This window comes from Maniola jurtina, chromosome Z, assembly GCF_905333055.1.
Source record: "Maniola jurtina chromosome Z, ilManJurt1.1, whole genome shotgun sequence".
NCBI lineage: Eukaryota > Metazoa > Arthropoda > Insecta > Lepidoptera > Nymphalidae > Maniola > Maniola jurtina.
In genome coordinates this window covers 9,994,416-10,009,562 of record NC_060058.1, presented here as the reverse complement: position 1 = coordinate 10,009,562, position 15,147 = coordinate 9,994,416, and the positions used below count along the sequence as shown (strand labels likewise).

General features: G+C 37.9%; 1 protein-coding gene and 1 long non-coding RNA gene across 2 annotated transcripts in view; one reads left to right on the top strand and one right to left on the bottom strand.

The window, feature by feature from the left end:
• Positions 1-674: 674 nt before the first annotated feature.
• Positions 675-15,147, bottom strand: part of LOC123880405 (zinc finger protein SNAI2-like) — a 19,322-nt gene continuing 4,849 nt past the window's right edge. The window contains exons 2-3 of the mRNA XM_045928518.1: positions 12,870-13,010; positions 675-2,282 (exon numbers count right to left, since the gene is read on the bottom strand). Of these exons, the coding sequence (XP_045784474.1) occupies positions 1,258-2,282; positions 12,870-12,999 (1,155 nt within the window). The 5' untranslated portion in view covers positions 13,000-13,010 and the 3' untranslated portion in view covers positions 675-1,257. The remainder of the gene's footprint in view (positions 2,283-12,869; positions 13,011-15,147) is intronic.
• LOC123880410 overlaps positions 8,983-15,147 on the top strand; it is a 23,894-nt gene continuing 17,729 nt past the window's right edge. The window contains exon 1 of the long non-coding RNA XR_006799237.1: positions 8,983-9,081. This is a non-coding gene — a long non-coding RNA (uncharacterized LOC123880410). The remainder of the gene's footprint in view (positions 9,082-15,147) is intronic.

Here is a 15,147-nt window from a genome sequence, read left to right as displayed (position 1 = left end):
CCACTATACTAACTTGCCAAGATGGTTGAACTCGCACTAATACCTAAAATAGACCTAGAATAATACTACTAAATAAATTTTGTTACATTACATTCAATGTAAATCGAGACCTACAATTCCTTAGAACAAAATATTAATATAAATTACTAGTAAATGGTATAACTTAACGTTCTTAGGTAATGAAAAATATTTGCATTTTTTAAATATCTATAAGCTTTAAAAAACAAACTACTCAGGTGGTAATGACTGCTAAGGTAAATGAGGTAAGATAAATAAAATGAAAAGTCTTGTAGTCAGTTACGTATACAAAATAATTGCAATTCGGCATCAGTTTAGTTTTTGTTTATAGAACATGTGCCTTTGTACACAAAAAATAATTTATCGAAAGGGTTGTGAAAACTAAATCGAGTTTAGATTAAATATCCTTTATTTATGAGGTTGTTGGTGTAATGGGAATATTATCTATGTTATTAATTAATAGTGTGTAATTGAATTTAGTTAATTTGCTAAATTTTTATCATTAGATTTTGAAAAATAATATTTTGAATACGGAAGGGTACGGACAGAAAAGGGAAGCGAGGAGTATACGTATTATGGTGCAAACATATTACTCTGATGCAGATGGTGAGGCCGGTCACCGTTACGCCACCACACTGCGGTTTGTTGCGGCCGAGTGAAGCAGGGCTGGTGTGACGATGAGAGCGAGGGAGGCGCGGGCCGGGCGCCGGGCAACAGTTTGGTCCATCCGCGACGCGCGACGCCGTCCACCGACCTACTCACTACTTACTACGCATCGCACGCTACTCGTGCACCTATCACTTTCTTCTATTCACAATACTTTATTGCTCTCTTTGTACCACAGCTCGACGGTTTCTTTAAGTCTCTACGTATCACCGTAACTACTACCTAAATCGTCACAAGCCACGCGTGTGGCGTTAACTTATCGTATGGTTAATTAAAAATTACTACGTATAATAAATTACGTTACGTTTATAACATTGCAGACTCTTGTCATAAATTGACACAATATTTAAATCCGTCGAAGCTGGATTAATTTTTTATTGAAAAAATACGCTTAACTTATTATAGAAAGAGCCGTATCAATATTAGGTACATAATTATTGCTTATCATTTTTATCGTCGCCGCGCCGGATAGCTTCATCGCCTAATTTATAAATTGATTTGTTTAAATATATAGATGTATAGAAGTTCATAGAGAAGTTATTCGTTGCTTCGTTTCGTCGGCTGATGCGTCCTTCAGCAAGGACGGTAGCACGCTGTCTCCTGATGCTTGACGAGATAGCTCTTGAGGGCGAAAGTCTTCTCACAGCGGCAACACTCGAATTTCTTGTCTGCAGAGTGAGTCTGGAGGTGTGCACGAAGATTGGAGCGGTCTCCGAACGCCTTACGGCACCCGCCGATCGGGCAGTCGTAAGGTCTTTCGCCTGTGTGCGAACGCGAGTGCCCGCGCAGAAGCCATGGCCTCGAAAAGTGTTTGCCGCATACGCTGCAAATGTATCCCATTTTATGTGTCAGAACATGCATTGCCAATGCCGGCATCGACACGTAAGCTTTCCCGCACTCCTCGCATTTTTTTGCTGCAACCGAATCGAGGCTACGGTGAGTTTGCTTGTGGCGTGACAGATTCGATGAAGTCGCATAGCATTTGCCACATTCATTACAATCGTATTTTGCGGATTTATCTTTCGGCTGGGCAGACCGCCGTATCTCTCCCGGTTCGATTGTCGAATTCGAACAGTGCATCTGTGGCGACGGTGCCGCTTGCTGCGGCTCGGGCGGCGCGGGCGGAGGCGGGGGCGGAGGCGGTTGCGGCGTCAACTGCATCGGCACAGTCTCTACGAGAATAGGTATCGTCAACGGCTCTACGAACTGGATCTGAGGATCAGGGATGGGTTGGTACGCGAGGTGCGGATCCACCACGTACACTTGCGGGTCCACCATGTATTCGAATTGGGGCACGGGAGTGATATTCGGCCCACCCGGATAGACCGGATCGGAAGGATCCTCGGTGACGATGAAGATGTTAGTCGGCTGTATGGTGTAGGTGTAGACTGGGACGAGCGGCGGCTCGGGTGGCGGCAGCAGCGCGGCGACGGGTTCGGGCGCGGGTGGTGGCGGCGGCGGCGGCGGCGGCGGCGGCGGCGGCGGCGGTGGCCGGCTATTCGCAAGCGACAAAAGATCATGAGCGGCCTCCGTGTCTGCCGCCGTTCTTTCGAACAGTGATGTAAATGGAATCCTGTCATTTTCGCACGTTTGTGATTCTGCAACAATTAAGAGAAGTTTATTCGTAGTGCACTCTAAACAAACTTTGGCTCTCATTTGAATATTGACCGACCAAATTCAATGAAATTTCGTTCACAACCTCTAAAACGATCTGTGTCTCTAGTTTTACAGATTTCCATTAAAATATTATATTTAAAAGTAAGAAAGGCTTAAGAATTTACATAAGTACAAAATTTTTAATTTTTTTTGTAATAAAAGTATAAAACGGGACATTTTTGCGGAAATCTGGCAAATAACGGGCACAGATGTTAGCTTCTAAACTTGTCTACAAAATTTCATTGCCTTTGGTTGCTTAATATTGAAATGAGAATGTAACTACGTTTGTATGGATTGAGTGACGGAGAGTGCTGTGTTAAATTTTATACTGAGAGAAACCTATTTGGACTTTAGTTAAATGTATCTACAAATCTGAAATGTTCTGGTAAGGTTCTGGCATACTGCACATGAAATGAAAAGTTGCCTGACGTACCAATCCCCCATGTCACCGCGCCACGCTTTTATGCCACCGAGTAGGTCGATACCACCCAGTGTACAAGATCAAGGTAAGCTCTCTTTTCATGACACAAACGTTTTTGCTCACCGTTTCTGATACGAACCACTAAGGTATGGGAAAAGAGGAGCCCGCGATTTTGTCCGCGTGGATTTCATCATCATCATCCACCCATTGCCAGCTCACTACTGAGCACGACTCTTTTTCAGAATGGTCATAATCTACCACCCTGGCCAAGAGCGGACCGGCAGACTTCAAATATCTGTGAGGACATTATGGAGAACCTCACGCATGCAAATTTCCTCACGATGTTTTCCTTCACTGTTATAGCATGTGATGTTTTAATAGTTAATAGACACATATTGACTCCGAAAAGTTAGAGGTACATGCCTGGGTTCGAACCCCGAACTCCCCGACTGTGGCCGACGGCTTAACCACTAGCTAGGCTATCCCGTTTTATTACAAATAATGCCTCTGTACCTTTAATTAAAATCGGTTACTAACGGATGGGTCGTGAAAAGCTAGTAGAAAGACATACAAAGACACATTTACTCATTCATAATATTAGTAGGTATAGGTAATGCTGGTCCACCAAATAAGTAGATCGATAAATCATCTACTGCGCAAGTACAGTCAGAGGTACAGGTACAAAGGAATACTTTCCATTTGACGACATGTGACTGCAAATCAATAGGGCATAATTGCCGTGATTTTGATTCCTATAAGGTATTTTATACTTTTTCATCCATAAGTAAGCCGGTGTTACAAACTGCTTACCATGTAACATAAGAGAACTTAAAGGTAGGATTCGTTTAAGCTACGATTCGTCCTTGTAAAAGTGATTTCCTGCAGGAAAATCGTATATCGTGCCTTTTGTGCTATGAGACGTTGCTTCTACAAGTTGGACTCAAGCATTCAAATAAAGAATATAGTATATTGTTGAGTGTAGTATAAATTCTTTTATCTATGCTATCAGGATCTGCAACTGTTGGACCAATATTTTATTTTAATTTCAATACATACATATTTTCTATACAAGCTTCTACATATGTTATAAGTCAACATACTCTATTCCACGCTTACAACGCACTGTGCAAATCTTCGAATGATCGGAACTATATAATTAGAAGTCTTATTCTATGTTCCTTCAGGATGCATGCCGCTTTTTCTTTCACAGTGTCAATCGGTCTCTCGTTATTTTTAACCCCCGACCCAAAAAGAGGGGTGTTATAAGTTTGACGTGTGTATCTGTGTATCTGTATGTGGCATCGTAGCGCCTAAGCGAATGAACCGATTTTAATTTAGTTTTTTTGTTTTAAAGGTGGCTTGATCGAGAGTGTTCTTAGCTATAATCCAAGAAAATCGGTTTAGCCGTTTGAAAGTTATCAGCTATTTTCTAGTTACTTTAACCTTCACTTGTCGGGGGTGTTATAAATTTTTAATTTATACTTGTTAATTCAGATATCACATTAGGAAATAGTTAAAGCTGTACGAGTTTGTTTACTATATTAAAAAAGAGAAGGCAAGGAAGCTAGTGTAGCACGAGTCTCCTTATTGTCACACCTAATAAAGCTTTAAAACAATTATAATAGCTTTTACGTAATTCCAACATTTAAAACTAATTCGCGATGCTAGTTTTGCCGGGAACGTTCTCGGAACTTGTAAGCCTTTTGAAATATTTGTAACTGCATCATGCAATTCGTTTTAGAGAGTGTCCATTTCAACAGCGCGTAAACATTAAAACATTTTATGCATAAATTAAATCGCCTTTGTGCCTTTTAAGTTTTAGTACTTTATTTAATTCTCAAACAACACGGGTGCTCGCACTAGTTGCTACCCGTATTATTGTCTGCGTGGTATTTCTTTTTTTTTTTGACATTTCGGAGACGTGCTCTTTTCGGCGAGTCACTGAAGACAAATACTAGCAGACTCATGGAATTAATTTTTTTTATTACTCAAAAAATTGTCAACTAATATATTTTGATATTCGTACTAAGTTGGACACAACTCCTGGCAAGAAAATTTAATGAGCAGAACAACGTGGAAGGTAGATTAATGATGAATTGGACTATACTTGGACGGTGTAGGTATATTTTATTGTAAATATTAATTTTTAGTGGTAAGTTTCTCATGTATATATTTTTTTCTATGTATTATATGTATTATAAATGCAATGTGGGTTTTAATTAAATATTTGTTTTTACTCTGATGCTGCAATTGGGCAACACCAGAGAGCAATTAAGGTCGCCCATACGATGGACTGACTAACTAAATTAAATCTGTGCTATAAGCGGTCCCTTGTCTATCAAGCTATAAGTCAATAAGCAGTAACGAAGATGATATCATAATATCATAACGTATTTCTTATGCCCATTCCCATGGTAAAAAGTAGCCCATGCCCATGCCTGTGTGTGGTTTTCACAATTATTCTTTTAATTGAATTGGCTAAGATTGTGCGCATAATCTTTAGCTCTTCTCTAACTGAGATGCTATAAAGTAAAAATATCTGCTGAAAAAAGAAAGTTGGGATCTTTTACAAACTTCTCAAAGTTTACTTTCTCAGGAACTTCTCCTGAGTCGTTCGCTGAACACGGCTTTCGTTTTACGTGAACACTAAACAGTGAAACTAAAGCTAGTCATAATTGTCACTTTCAAGCCTGGAACACAAACAAAGCGCAAATGCGCATTCCACGAATTTCGTGCGCCCGCGCTTACTCACTATTAACACGAACAAACTTCCCATCGAAATATCCTCAATTAAAAAACCTTTTCAAGAACAAATGTACTAAAACTGATATATCAATACAAATCCAAGGAGCCAATAAACGACGGAGTTAGGATAAGTACTTGAAGTGTTCCTATGTCTACCTCCCTGCTCCATCATAGGGCCCTGGACATCATCTAAGACCCAAGTCTATAGTACTTATCGAGACCATACAAAACATTTGTATTACTGTAGGTACATGTCTTTGGCTGAATCAGTTATATTTTACGGGTTGTGATGCTATGACGAACGTACAAAACTCGCCTTGATGAAATATTTGCACTTCAAATGCGTATCCTCAAACAAATTGTTCCAAATGATACAAAATTAGTATTTTATATAAAGATTATTACCGTAAAGTATTTGCTTTCTATTATTATAACTATACAATGAATTTTGATCCCCCAAACTATGCCCCCAAATTTATCGCATTCACTGTTTCCTGATTGTACCTATTCTATTTATGAACGAAAAACGATATTGTACAATATGAATACGTTATGTACACTACCGACGAGAGCAATTATCGTACCGAATCTTAATTTGGCCGAGAATTTGAGAACGAGAGAATGGTGCGGGTCGAAACGAGCGTCGAACAATTTTAATTATTTAGCTTCTGGCTACAACCGGGCTTCATTCGGGTGCGTTGTGTATGTCTGTATCTACTGTCTATAATATACAGGTAGGTATATACATGTACCTACGTATAACAGGTAAATAACGGATGAACCGATACACTAAGGGCGATTACGCACAGCATCCGATCCGAATCCGTGAAAATAAGTTCCGAAGTAGTCATAGAACAATTTGTATGATAGCTTACGCACTAGCTTCGAATTTCGTCATCCGAGTTCTCTTGGTCATCCCTGAGAATATTTCGGTTGTGCCTCGGATTGAAATCGGACATATGACGCAGATATGTCAAAGATGTCCACGGTTGGATTTGGATCAGAGATGGGATTAGTGCGTAAGCAATATCCGAGTTCAGCTCTAGTTTTTTATATCCGTATTTTTACAGACGGATCGGATGAGTGCGAACCGCTCTAATGCAAGAGATGGAAATTAATTTTAAGTGGGCTCCATATAAGTTGACTTTTCATTGTGGAAGCATCACTCAGGTGAAATATTTTTAACGAACAATTAGCAGAGGACTCTCCATCACTCGCTACATACAAACCTGGTTTCACTCTCATTTGAATAGTAAGTAACCAAAGTGAATGACATTTTGTAGATACGTTTTAGAAATTAAAATCTGTGTCTGTGGTTTGATGTGGTTCAGACAATGATATTAATTCCAAGAACGAAATTTCCAATCTACAAAATTTCATCAAGTTTGATTGGTTACTATTCATACGAAAGACAAACTAGTTTGTTGGTTTGACAACCACTACGAACAAACCGTTTTTTTTTATACAGAGGAAAGCCCTCTGAAAGGCATTCCGAACAAGTGGTATATTTATTTGACCATTCAAAAGTACTCGTAAAAGTTTAATTGAATAAAAAATATTTTAACTTGATTTGGAGGGGCTATGTGGGCTTCCGCACACACGGTGTCTCTCGACAGTCGACTAGTTCTCTCTCACAACGCATTTGTACAAACAAAAGCAGTTACATTGAACATAAGATTATATTATAGCTAAGAACACTCTCGATCAAGCCACTTTTCAAACAAAAAAAAAACTAAATTAAAATCGGTTCATTCATTTAGGAGCTATGCCACAGACAGATACACAGATACACAGTCAAATTTATAACATCCCTGTTTTTAATAAATTTATTAAATTAATAAAATTAAATCTGTAGCAATTTGAAATTATGTTTTTTTTATATTAGTGGCTTTTATTAGTTTAGTTAACAGGGCTCTCTCCGTCACTCGTTTCCACTCGTTTCATACAATCGTAGTTCCAATTTCATTTGAATATTAAGCAACCAAAGTCCATGAAATTTTGCAGACATATTCTAGAAACTAATATCTATGTCTGTGGTGTTTTAGATTTTTCTAAAAATATGTAGTTTTAAAATTACAGGGGCTCAAAGATTTGTATGTAAATTTTTAAGACCGCGTAACTTTGAAACCGAATATTTTAATAGAAATCTAGAAAACCACAGACATAGATATTAGTTTCTAGAATATGTCTGCAAAATTTCATGGACTTTGGTTGCTTAATATTCAAATGAAATTGGAACTACGATTGTATGAAACGAGTGACGGAGAGAGCCCTCTTAACTTTAAAAAGATTTGAATAAAGAAGTTTCTTAAAATAGACTTTGCTTCGAGTATCATGAATGGTTTTTTTTTTCATTTACTCGCCAACCGATGTAAACTGTATGATAAAATCGGATTAAAAGAACTAACCTACTTCAGTTTCTTATATATGTATCAACCTACTGTATCTCATGTATTAGGTACGTGTGTGGTTCTATACATATACTACGCATTACAATATTAGTATACAGATTTAATAAACTATAACACGGAAGCTTGAGAAATACTGTTTGTTGCCCGTTAAAGTCAAAATCTAAGTCAAATTATTTTTTTAAATTTGGGTACGACACAAAAAGTGATTCCATTTAAACAAGGATAGAACACAGGAACCACAGAACAAGGATTCACAGGGACCAATCAACAAATTAGCTGTCCGCTCATATTCGACGAAGCGCGTGTTTCATTAGTAAATTGTTCGATTGTGTTTCTGTGTTTGGGTAAATTCAACCATGCGTCAATGTAGCCTTATTTCGTGGTTTAACGACATAATATGGTATAAATACGTACGCGCCACAAATAATACGAACATTTCAATTATTAATATTTCGACCTAATTGCACTAGTCGTGGTCACGGAAGGGATGCAGTACTGTGAGATTTATGCAAACCAGGATGGATACGTACGTATCTACTGACAGCGTCACTACTAGCTTTGGATTTGGTACCAAATCCAAAGCTAGTAGTGACGCTGTCAGTGTATTTTGCTAAACAGCTCGTCCATCGGAAAAAACCGGTCAAGTGCGAGTCGGACTAGCGCAACGAGGCTTCCGAACTCGGGTATTTTTTTCGATATTTTGCACGATAAATCAAAAACTGTTATGCATAAAAATAAATAAAATCTGTTTTAGAATGTACATGTAAAGCCTTTCATATAATATCCCCACTGGGTAAAGTTATCTTACTTTGAAAATTTAAACACATTTTAAATTTTTTTAATGTTGTAACCACAAATTCACGGTTTTCGAAATAATTTCTTTACTTGTGCTATACGACCTACCTACCAGCCAAATTCCATGATTCTAGGTCAACGGGAAGTACCCTGTAGGTTTTAGTAGGTTACCCTGTAGGTAGGACAGACAGACAGACAAACAACAAAGTGATCCTATAAGGGTTCCGTTTTTCCTTTTGAGACCTAAAAACAAGAAAGCGGACAGTTTGATACAGTATAACAGCTCAAAGTTCATCTCTCGCAACACTGCAGTCCCGTCGTGACCACGACTCATACAACTGGGTCGAAATATCGATGATTCAAAATCATGTACCAGTTATATTGACATTATAATAACCAACCATGCATCGATTTCGTAGAGAATGACTGAGCTGCCTAGCTTTCACTTCAAAGGAGCGCACGTAGGTATTGCTACAAACCGTAGGGGTTCGTAGCAATCGCTACGAGCGCAAGCTAAAGGAATCATTAAGACCATTGTTTTTTTGTGATCTAGCCAAATATTATGTAGATTTTAGGCTGTTTTGAAATATATTGATTAGTTCAAAACCGGGTATAGGGGTAAAATCAGGACATGGCACTAAAAACCTTTTTTACGTTAAAAATTACGCGTGCTTTTGCTTACTGCAATTGACCATCTTGATTAGTTTATCAACCGACTTTCAATGGCGGTGGAGCATGCTCAGTAAAAATAGATAAAAAATATTTTTTTATGGTGTATCTATGTAATTTCTCAAATGTAATTTACAGAAATACGCAAAAGACGATGCATAGGTGCACCGTGCAATATCTTCAATCTTATAATTGGACCCATGAAGGATATACGAATAGGGAACTAGAAAAACTTGATGAGTTCAAATATGCTACCGCTGTTAGCGGCAAAATTAAGTATAATATTCAAGTCTACTCAGTTTTTGACAAGATATGGGGCAAAACCGTAAAAACACTATTTTTATATGTTGATTACTTTTAGTTACTAATAAGACAAGAAAATGATGATCTCCAAGTACATAATATGTGATTAATAAAACAAATAAACGAAACTTATTTAAATTAATTTGTAATATTCGAAACTTTTGTTTTATTCAACAATTGCCTTAGCATCCCAATTTGACCCCACTTTCCCCTACTTTCGAAAGTTCGAGAGAGTCTACATATTATACCAAACTATATCTAGTCTATATGTATAAAGTCGAGTTGGCACATACCAAAAACTCCTGATGGATGAGATGAGTGAGATGCGTTAGGGATGGTAGGCCAAAGATTTTTTGCTAATATCTTTTAGGTTCTTTTCATTTTAATCCCCATATTTTACTACATATGGGGGAGTATCATAAAAATTACCGGGTATTAGGAGAGATGCGTGGAGCTCCAAGCAACAGCTAATAAGGTTGCGTTTATTAATATCCAAAGACCCGTTTTTAAAATGTTTGTTTGGACTGATCTGCGAAACGATTGAACCGATATTGACAGGGCTTTCGTCGACAAGTAGTAGGTATACTAATCAATAAGTGATCAAGGTCTAAAGAAATGAGATAATTCTCAATAATGAATAATAATAAGTATCTCCATATAAATTAGCCTGCGGGGAACAAGTGTGTGCGCAAGTACAGGTGCACTCTCTATTCCCCCACTCTCATAGCCTAATGGGACAGAAATCGGATATGACAGGAGAGAGATTAGGCGCAGGGTCGACGGCTTTACGTGCTCTCCAAGGCACGATAATTCGTGGATATTTAGAACAACTTACTCATAGGCAAAGTCTCGGTCAAAAGCTTGACAAGCATATTATGTAGATCAAAAGCAAAGCAACAAGCTAAAAGCTTCATAGATCTAGTGGTTTATGAAGCTCTAAATTTCTTGCTTTGCTTTTATTTTAGCATATTTTAGATTGCTTTGAAGGAAAACTAAATAATGTTCCCTCCGTGCAAACCACTGCAAACTCATCTAGAGACATATTATTATTACCGTATGCAAACTATACACATATTTATAGCGTTCTTTGAAGCATTCAATATACAAGTAGGTACAAAAAATATTATCAATCACTTAGAACTGCCATATAAAAATATGAGAAATACACGCAATTGTACATCCGTTATTATTATCTAACTAGAGGATGCCCGCGACTTCGTCCACGTGGATTTAGGTTTTTAAAGATCCCGTGGGAACTGTTTGTTTTTTCGGGATAAAAATTTGCCCATGGCCGTCTTCGGGATATAAGCTTACCCTGTACCAAATTTCGTCAGAATCGGTTAAACTGTTCGGCCGTGAAAAGGTAGTAGACAGACAGATAGACAGACAGACACACTTTCGGATTTATAATATTAGTATGTATGGATTAAGTATGAAGTAGAAGATGCCCGTGACTTCGATCACGTCAGTATAGGGCTTCTAAAAATCCCGTTAGAAATTTTTGACTCTCAGGGATAAAAAGAACCCTATATTCAGGGTATAAATTATCTACATCAAATCGGCAATATATTATGTAATAGTTCACACGCGGTCACAGTTATTATTAGTGAGTTTTACTTAGTCACACTTGTATGCACAGTCAAACCTATATGCAAGGTCGAGTTTGTGCTTCAAATGCTTTACGGAAGATCGTAACTTAAATACAGCCCATTCGCTGCTCGTATATGTTCTCTAATAAAACTAGGTCTAGCATTTACGCCACTTAGTAAGTATGCAAACAGTGCTTCATAAAATAAGCTTATACTGGCACCTGCAGTTAGCAGACTCATTCAAAGTGCCCACGTTGTGCTTTGAGAATAAACCTACATTGAATACAAACCTTGTGCTCTCAAATGCGCAACAATGTATGTTTAGAGAACATTTTTTAATTTATGACGAGATGTTAAACTAATTAAGATTATCAAAGTTCGCCTTAAGGCGCGGAGTGATTCAAAATAAATGTTTATACATGTTGTTTTGTATTGAAATATAGCGATAATGTTGGAAGAAATCAAGCCGACTGAGAGCTTTCATCAAAACTGCTGGCTTATTCTTTTGAAATTACAAAATAAACTGATATCACATTAGTATTTTCACCCCGTGCGAAGCCGGGGAGGGTCGCTAGTGTGAAATAAACTATAATTTCTTTTTTATTTGTTTTTTAAAAAGAATATTAGCCATGCTAATCATGACTTATACTCCCCTTTCCCTTCCAATTAAGCGTAAAGCTTGGGCTAGGAGTGGGTAGGACAAATAGTGCAACGGCTGGGGTTTGAACCGCCGGCCTTTTAGAATTCAGTCGGGTCCTCAACTGTTGAGCTATCGAGGCTTAAATAATAATGAGTTAGTATTCTGTGCTAGAGATATTTCGTCGAATTATTGCTGTATATATTGTTGTATGAGATACTTGTGAGATTTATTTTGATTTCTTAAGGTTAACAACACTTTTGGTGTGTATTATATTATGTTAAAGTTGAATATTGGTCATACAAATTGAATGTGCATACTAAATATGTTTTTCTCTGTCGAATAGGCGGTGTCCCCGTGATATCGCTTTCGTGAACCTTTCTTTGGTGCGTGGCGAATAATCTGTATGTTCTATAACTTGTATCTCTTTGATCCTACAAACATTCGGGTCCGCAAAACCAAGTTAATCAATTTTTTTTCACCCATTTTTAGGGTTCCATACGTCAAAAGGAAAAACGGAACCCTTATAGGTCACTTGGTTGTCTGACTGCCTGTCTCCGTCGTGTCTGTCAAGAAACCTATAGAGTACACTTCCCGTTGACCTAGACTCATGAAATTTGGTAGGAAGGTAGGTCTTATAGCACAAGTACAGGAATAAATCTGAAAACCGCGAATTTGTGGTTACATCATTTAAAAAAAATTAAAATGTGTTTCAATTTTCAAAATAAGATAACTATACCAAGTGGGGTATCATATGAAAGGGCTTTACCTGTACATCCTTAAACAGATTTTTATTTATTTTTATGTATAGTAAATAGTTTTTGATTTATCGTGCAAAATGTTGGAAAAAATACCCGAGTACACTTGGCCGGTTTTTTTTATGTTCAACACAGTAAACTATATTTGAAAATCCCAAAAAGTTCGGATTGTTAACGGAGGATTTTGTGATTCATACTGACCTGTGTCGGTGACTGCCGAATCTGCTGCCGGGCTGTAGCAAGGCGGAGCTACACTGGCCTCGGTCGGACTGCACGGAGGCGGGCCATCGTGTCGCTGATTGCTCTTCTTTACCATATAACAGCGCGGCATCGCGGCCCACGCTGTATTACAAGTGTAAATTAAAAATTTATAACACCCCCGACAAGTGAAGGTTACAGTAACTAGAAAAGAGCTGATAAATTTCAAACGGCTGAACCGATTTTCTTGAATTATTGCTAAGGACACTCTCGATCGAGCCACCTTTCAAACAAAAAAAAACTAAATTAGAATCGGTTCATTAGTTTAGGAGCTACGATGCCACAGACAGATACACAGATACACACGTCAAATTTATAACACCCCTCTTTTTGGGTCGGGGGTTAAAAACACAACATTCATAAGGTGCCTCAATAATAATTTTGATTAAAAATATAACACCAATCCTGACTGACGGAGCAAGCGCTGCGGTCTATAATAGTTTTTGATTTATCGTGCAAAATGTCGAAAAAACACCCGAGTACAGAACACTCGGTGCGCGAGTCTGACCCGAACTTGGCCGGTATTTTTATTAAACTGAATTCTTTAAAAATCGATATATAGGGTTCCTTGAAAAAAGAAAATTATTCCGAAAATTTTAAAACGTTGATGCCCTTGTTACCCGACTGCGGCAAAGCCAAAAGGAAGGGTAATGATTTTAGCAGTCTATGTATGTATATATGTATGTATGTATGTATGTTTGTATCCAAATTCTGTGTGTTCCACCGTAGTGCCTAAACCACTGGGCCGATTTTGATGAGTGACGTGTCAATTGATTCGTTGTAATGGTCCGGGTAAAAGGAAATTATAACCTAAAAATGAAAAAGATGATAATGGATTCCTGCATCCTCCCAAGCCTAACTTATGCAAGCCAAACATGGGTATTCACCGAAAAAGTCAAAAACAAAATCCTGTCCTGCCAACACGCCATGGAAAGAAGCATATTGAAGCTGAGAAGAATACAAAAAACTAGAAACATAGACATCCGTAAGAAAACTCAGATAATAGATGCTCTTCAGTATGCCCTGGAACAAAAGTGGAAATGGGCAGGACATATATCAAGGTATAAGGACAAAAGGTGGACTTATTTAACAACAAAATGGCAGGGCCCTACAGGCAAAAGGAGTGTAGGAAGGCAGAGGAAAAAATGGGAAGACGAAATTATAGGCGTCGCAGGAAGAAAATGGATGGAAGCCGCAATCGACAGAGAGGCCTGGAAAAGGATGGGGGAGGCTTTTACCCGCAGGGGGCCGCACGCCAAGATTGTTAAAACATTGTAAAAAAAAAAAAAAATGTAATAGGTGCTATTTAGTGTGTGGAAAATAAAGCTTTAATAATAATAATAATAATAATGGTCCGGGTGACATAGGCTATATTTTATACGAAAAAATTGACTCAAAAAAGTGGGTACTTCAAAAAAAATTTTTTTTGCTATTGTATCGAGTGATGTCAGATGAAAGAGAAGAAAATTCTGAGCTCATGTATGTAAATGCACAACAACATTAAAATATTCCATTTGACAGAAAAAATTATCTGGTGTTAGAATGGCGACCTCGCTCCAGAAAGCACAGCGCAGGGAGCCGCTGGATTCAGGCGGCGCAAGATGGTGGCGTGAGAAAATCCCTACAAGAGACATATGCCCAGCCGTGGACGTCTATCGGTTGATGATGAAGATGATGACGAGTATTGTTCAGTATTACTGCTAACAGACATGGGCACATAACGTACTACTCCATTAATGAATATATAACTGACAAGGTATTAGAAATGTAAAATATTTAGACTAGAATTACTTAGTACTTCTTAAAATATGTAGACATAATATTTTAATAACAAGACATGACTATTATTGTACTATTGCATGCCGTAAGGTAGAATTTGGCAGAACACTAATAATATATGTATTTTAAGATCTGTAAACTAACCAAAATTCGCAATAAAGAGAATTGAATTGAATTGAATTGAACGTATTTGTACAAATAATTACGCGAAACAGTTTCGAAACTTTTTTACACATTTTCGAACTCTGATAGAAAGTATTTGGCTTAAAAGTGCCAAGTTAAAGTAATGTTTGTTTGAAACTTCCAACAATCCCCTAAGACTGGTCGAAAAGGAAGCTAAGTGCACTTTACTATGGGCTATAACTTTCGACCAGCAACAAGTGTCAAGCCCTTGCAGCCTTGCTCTAAGAATGCCTACATTACCTTACACCTTATGCCCTGC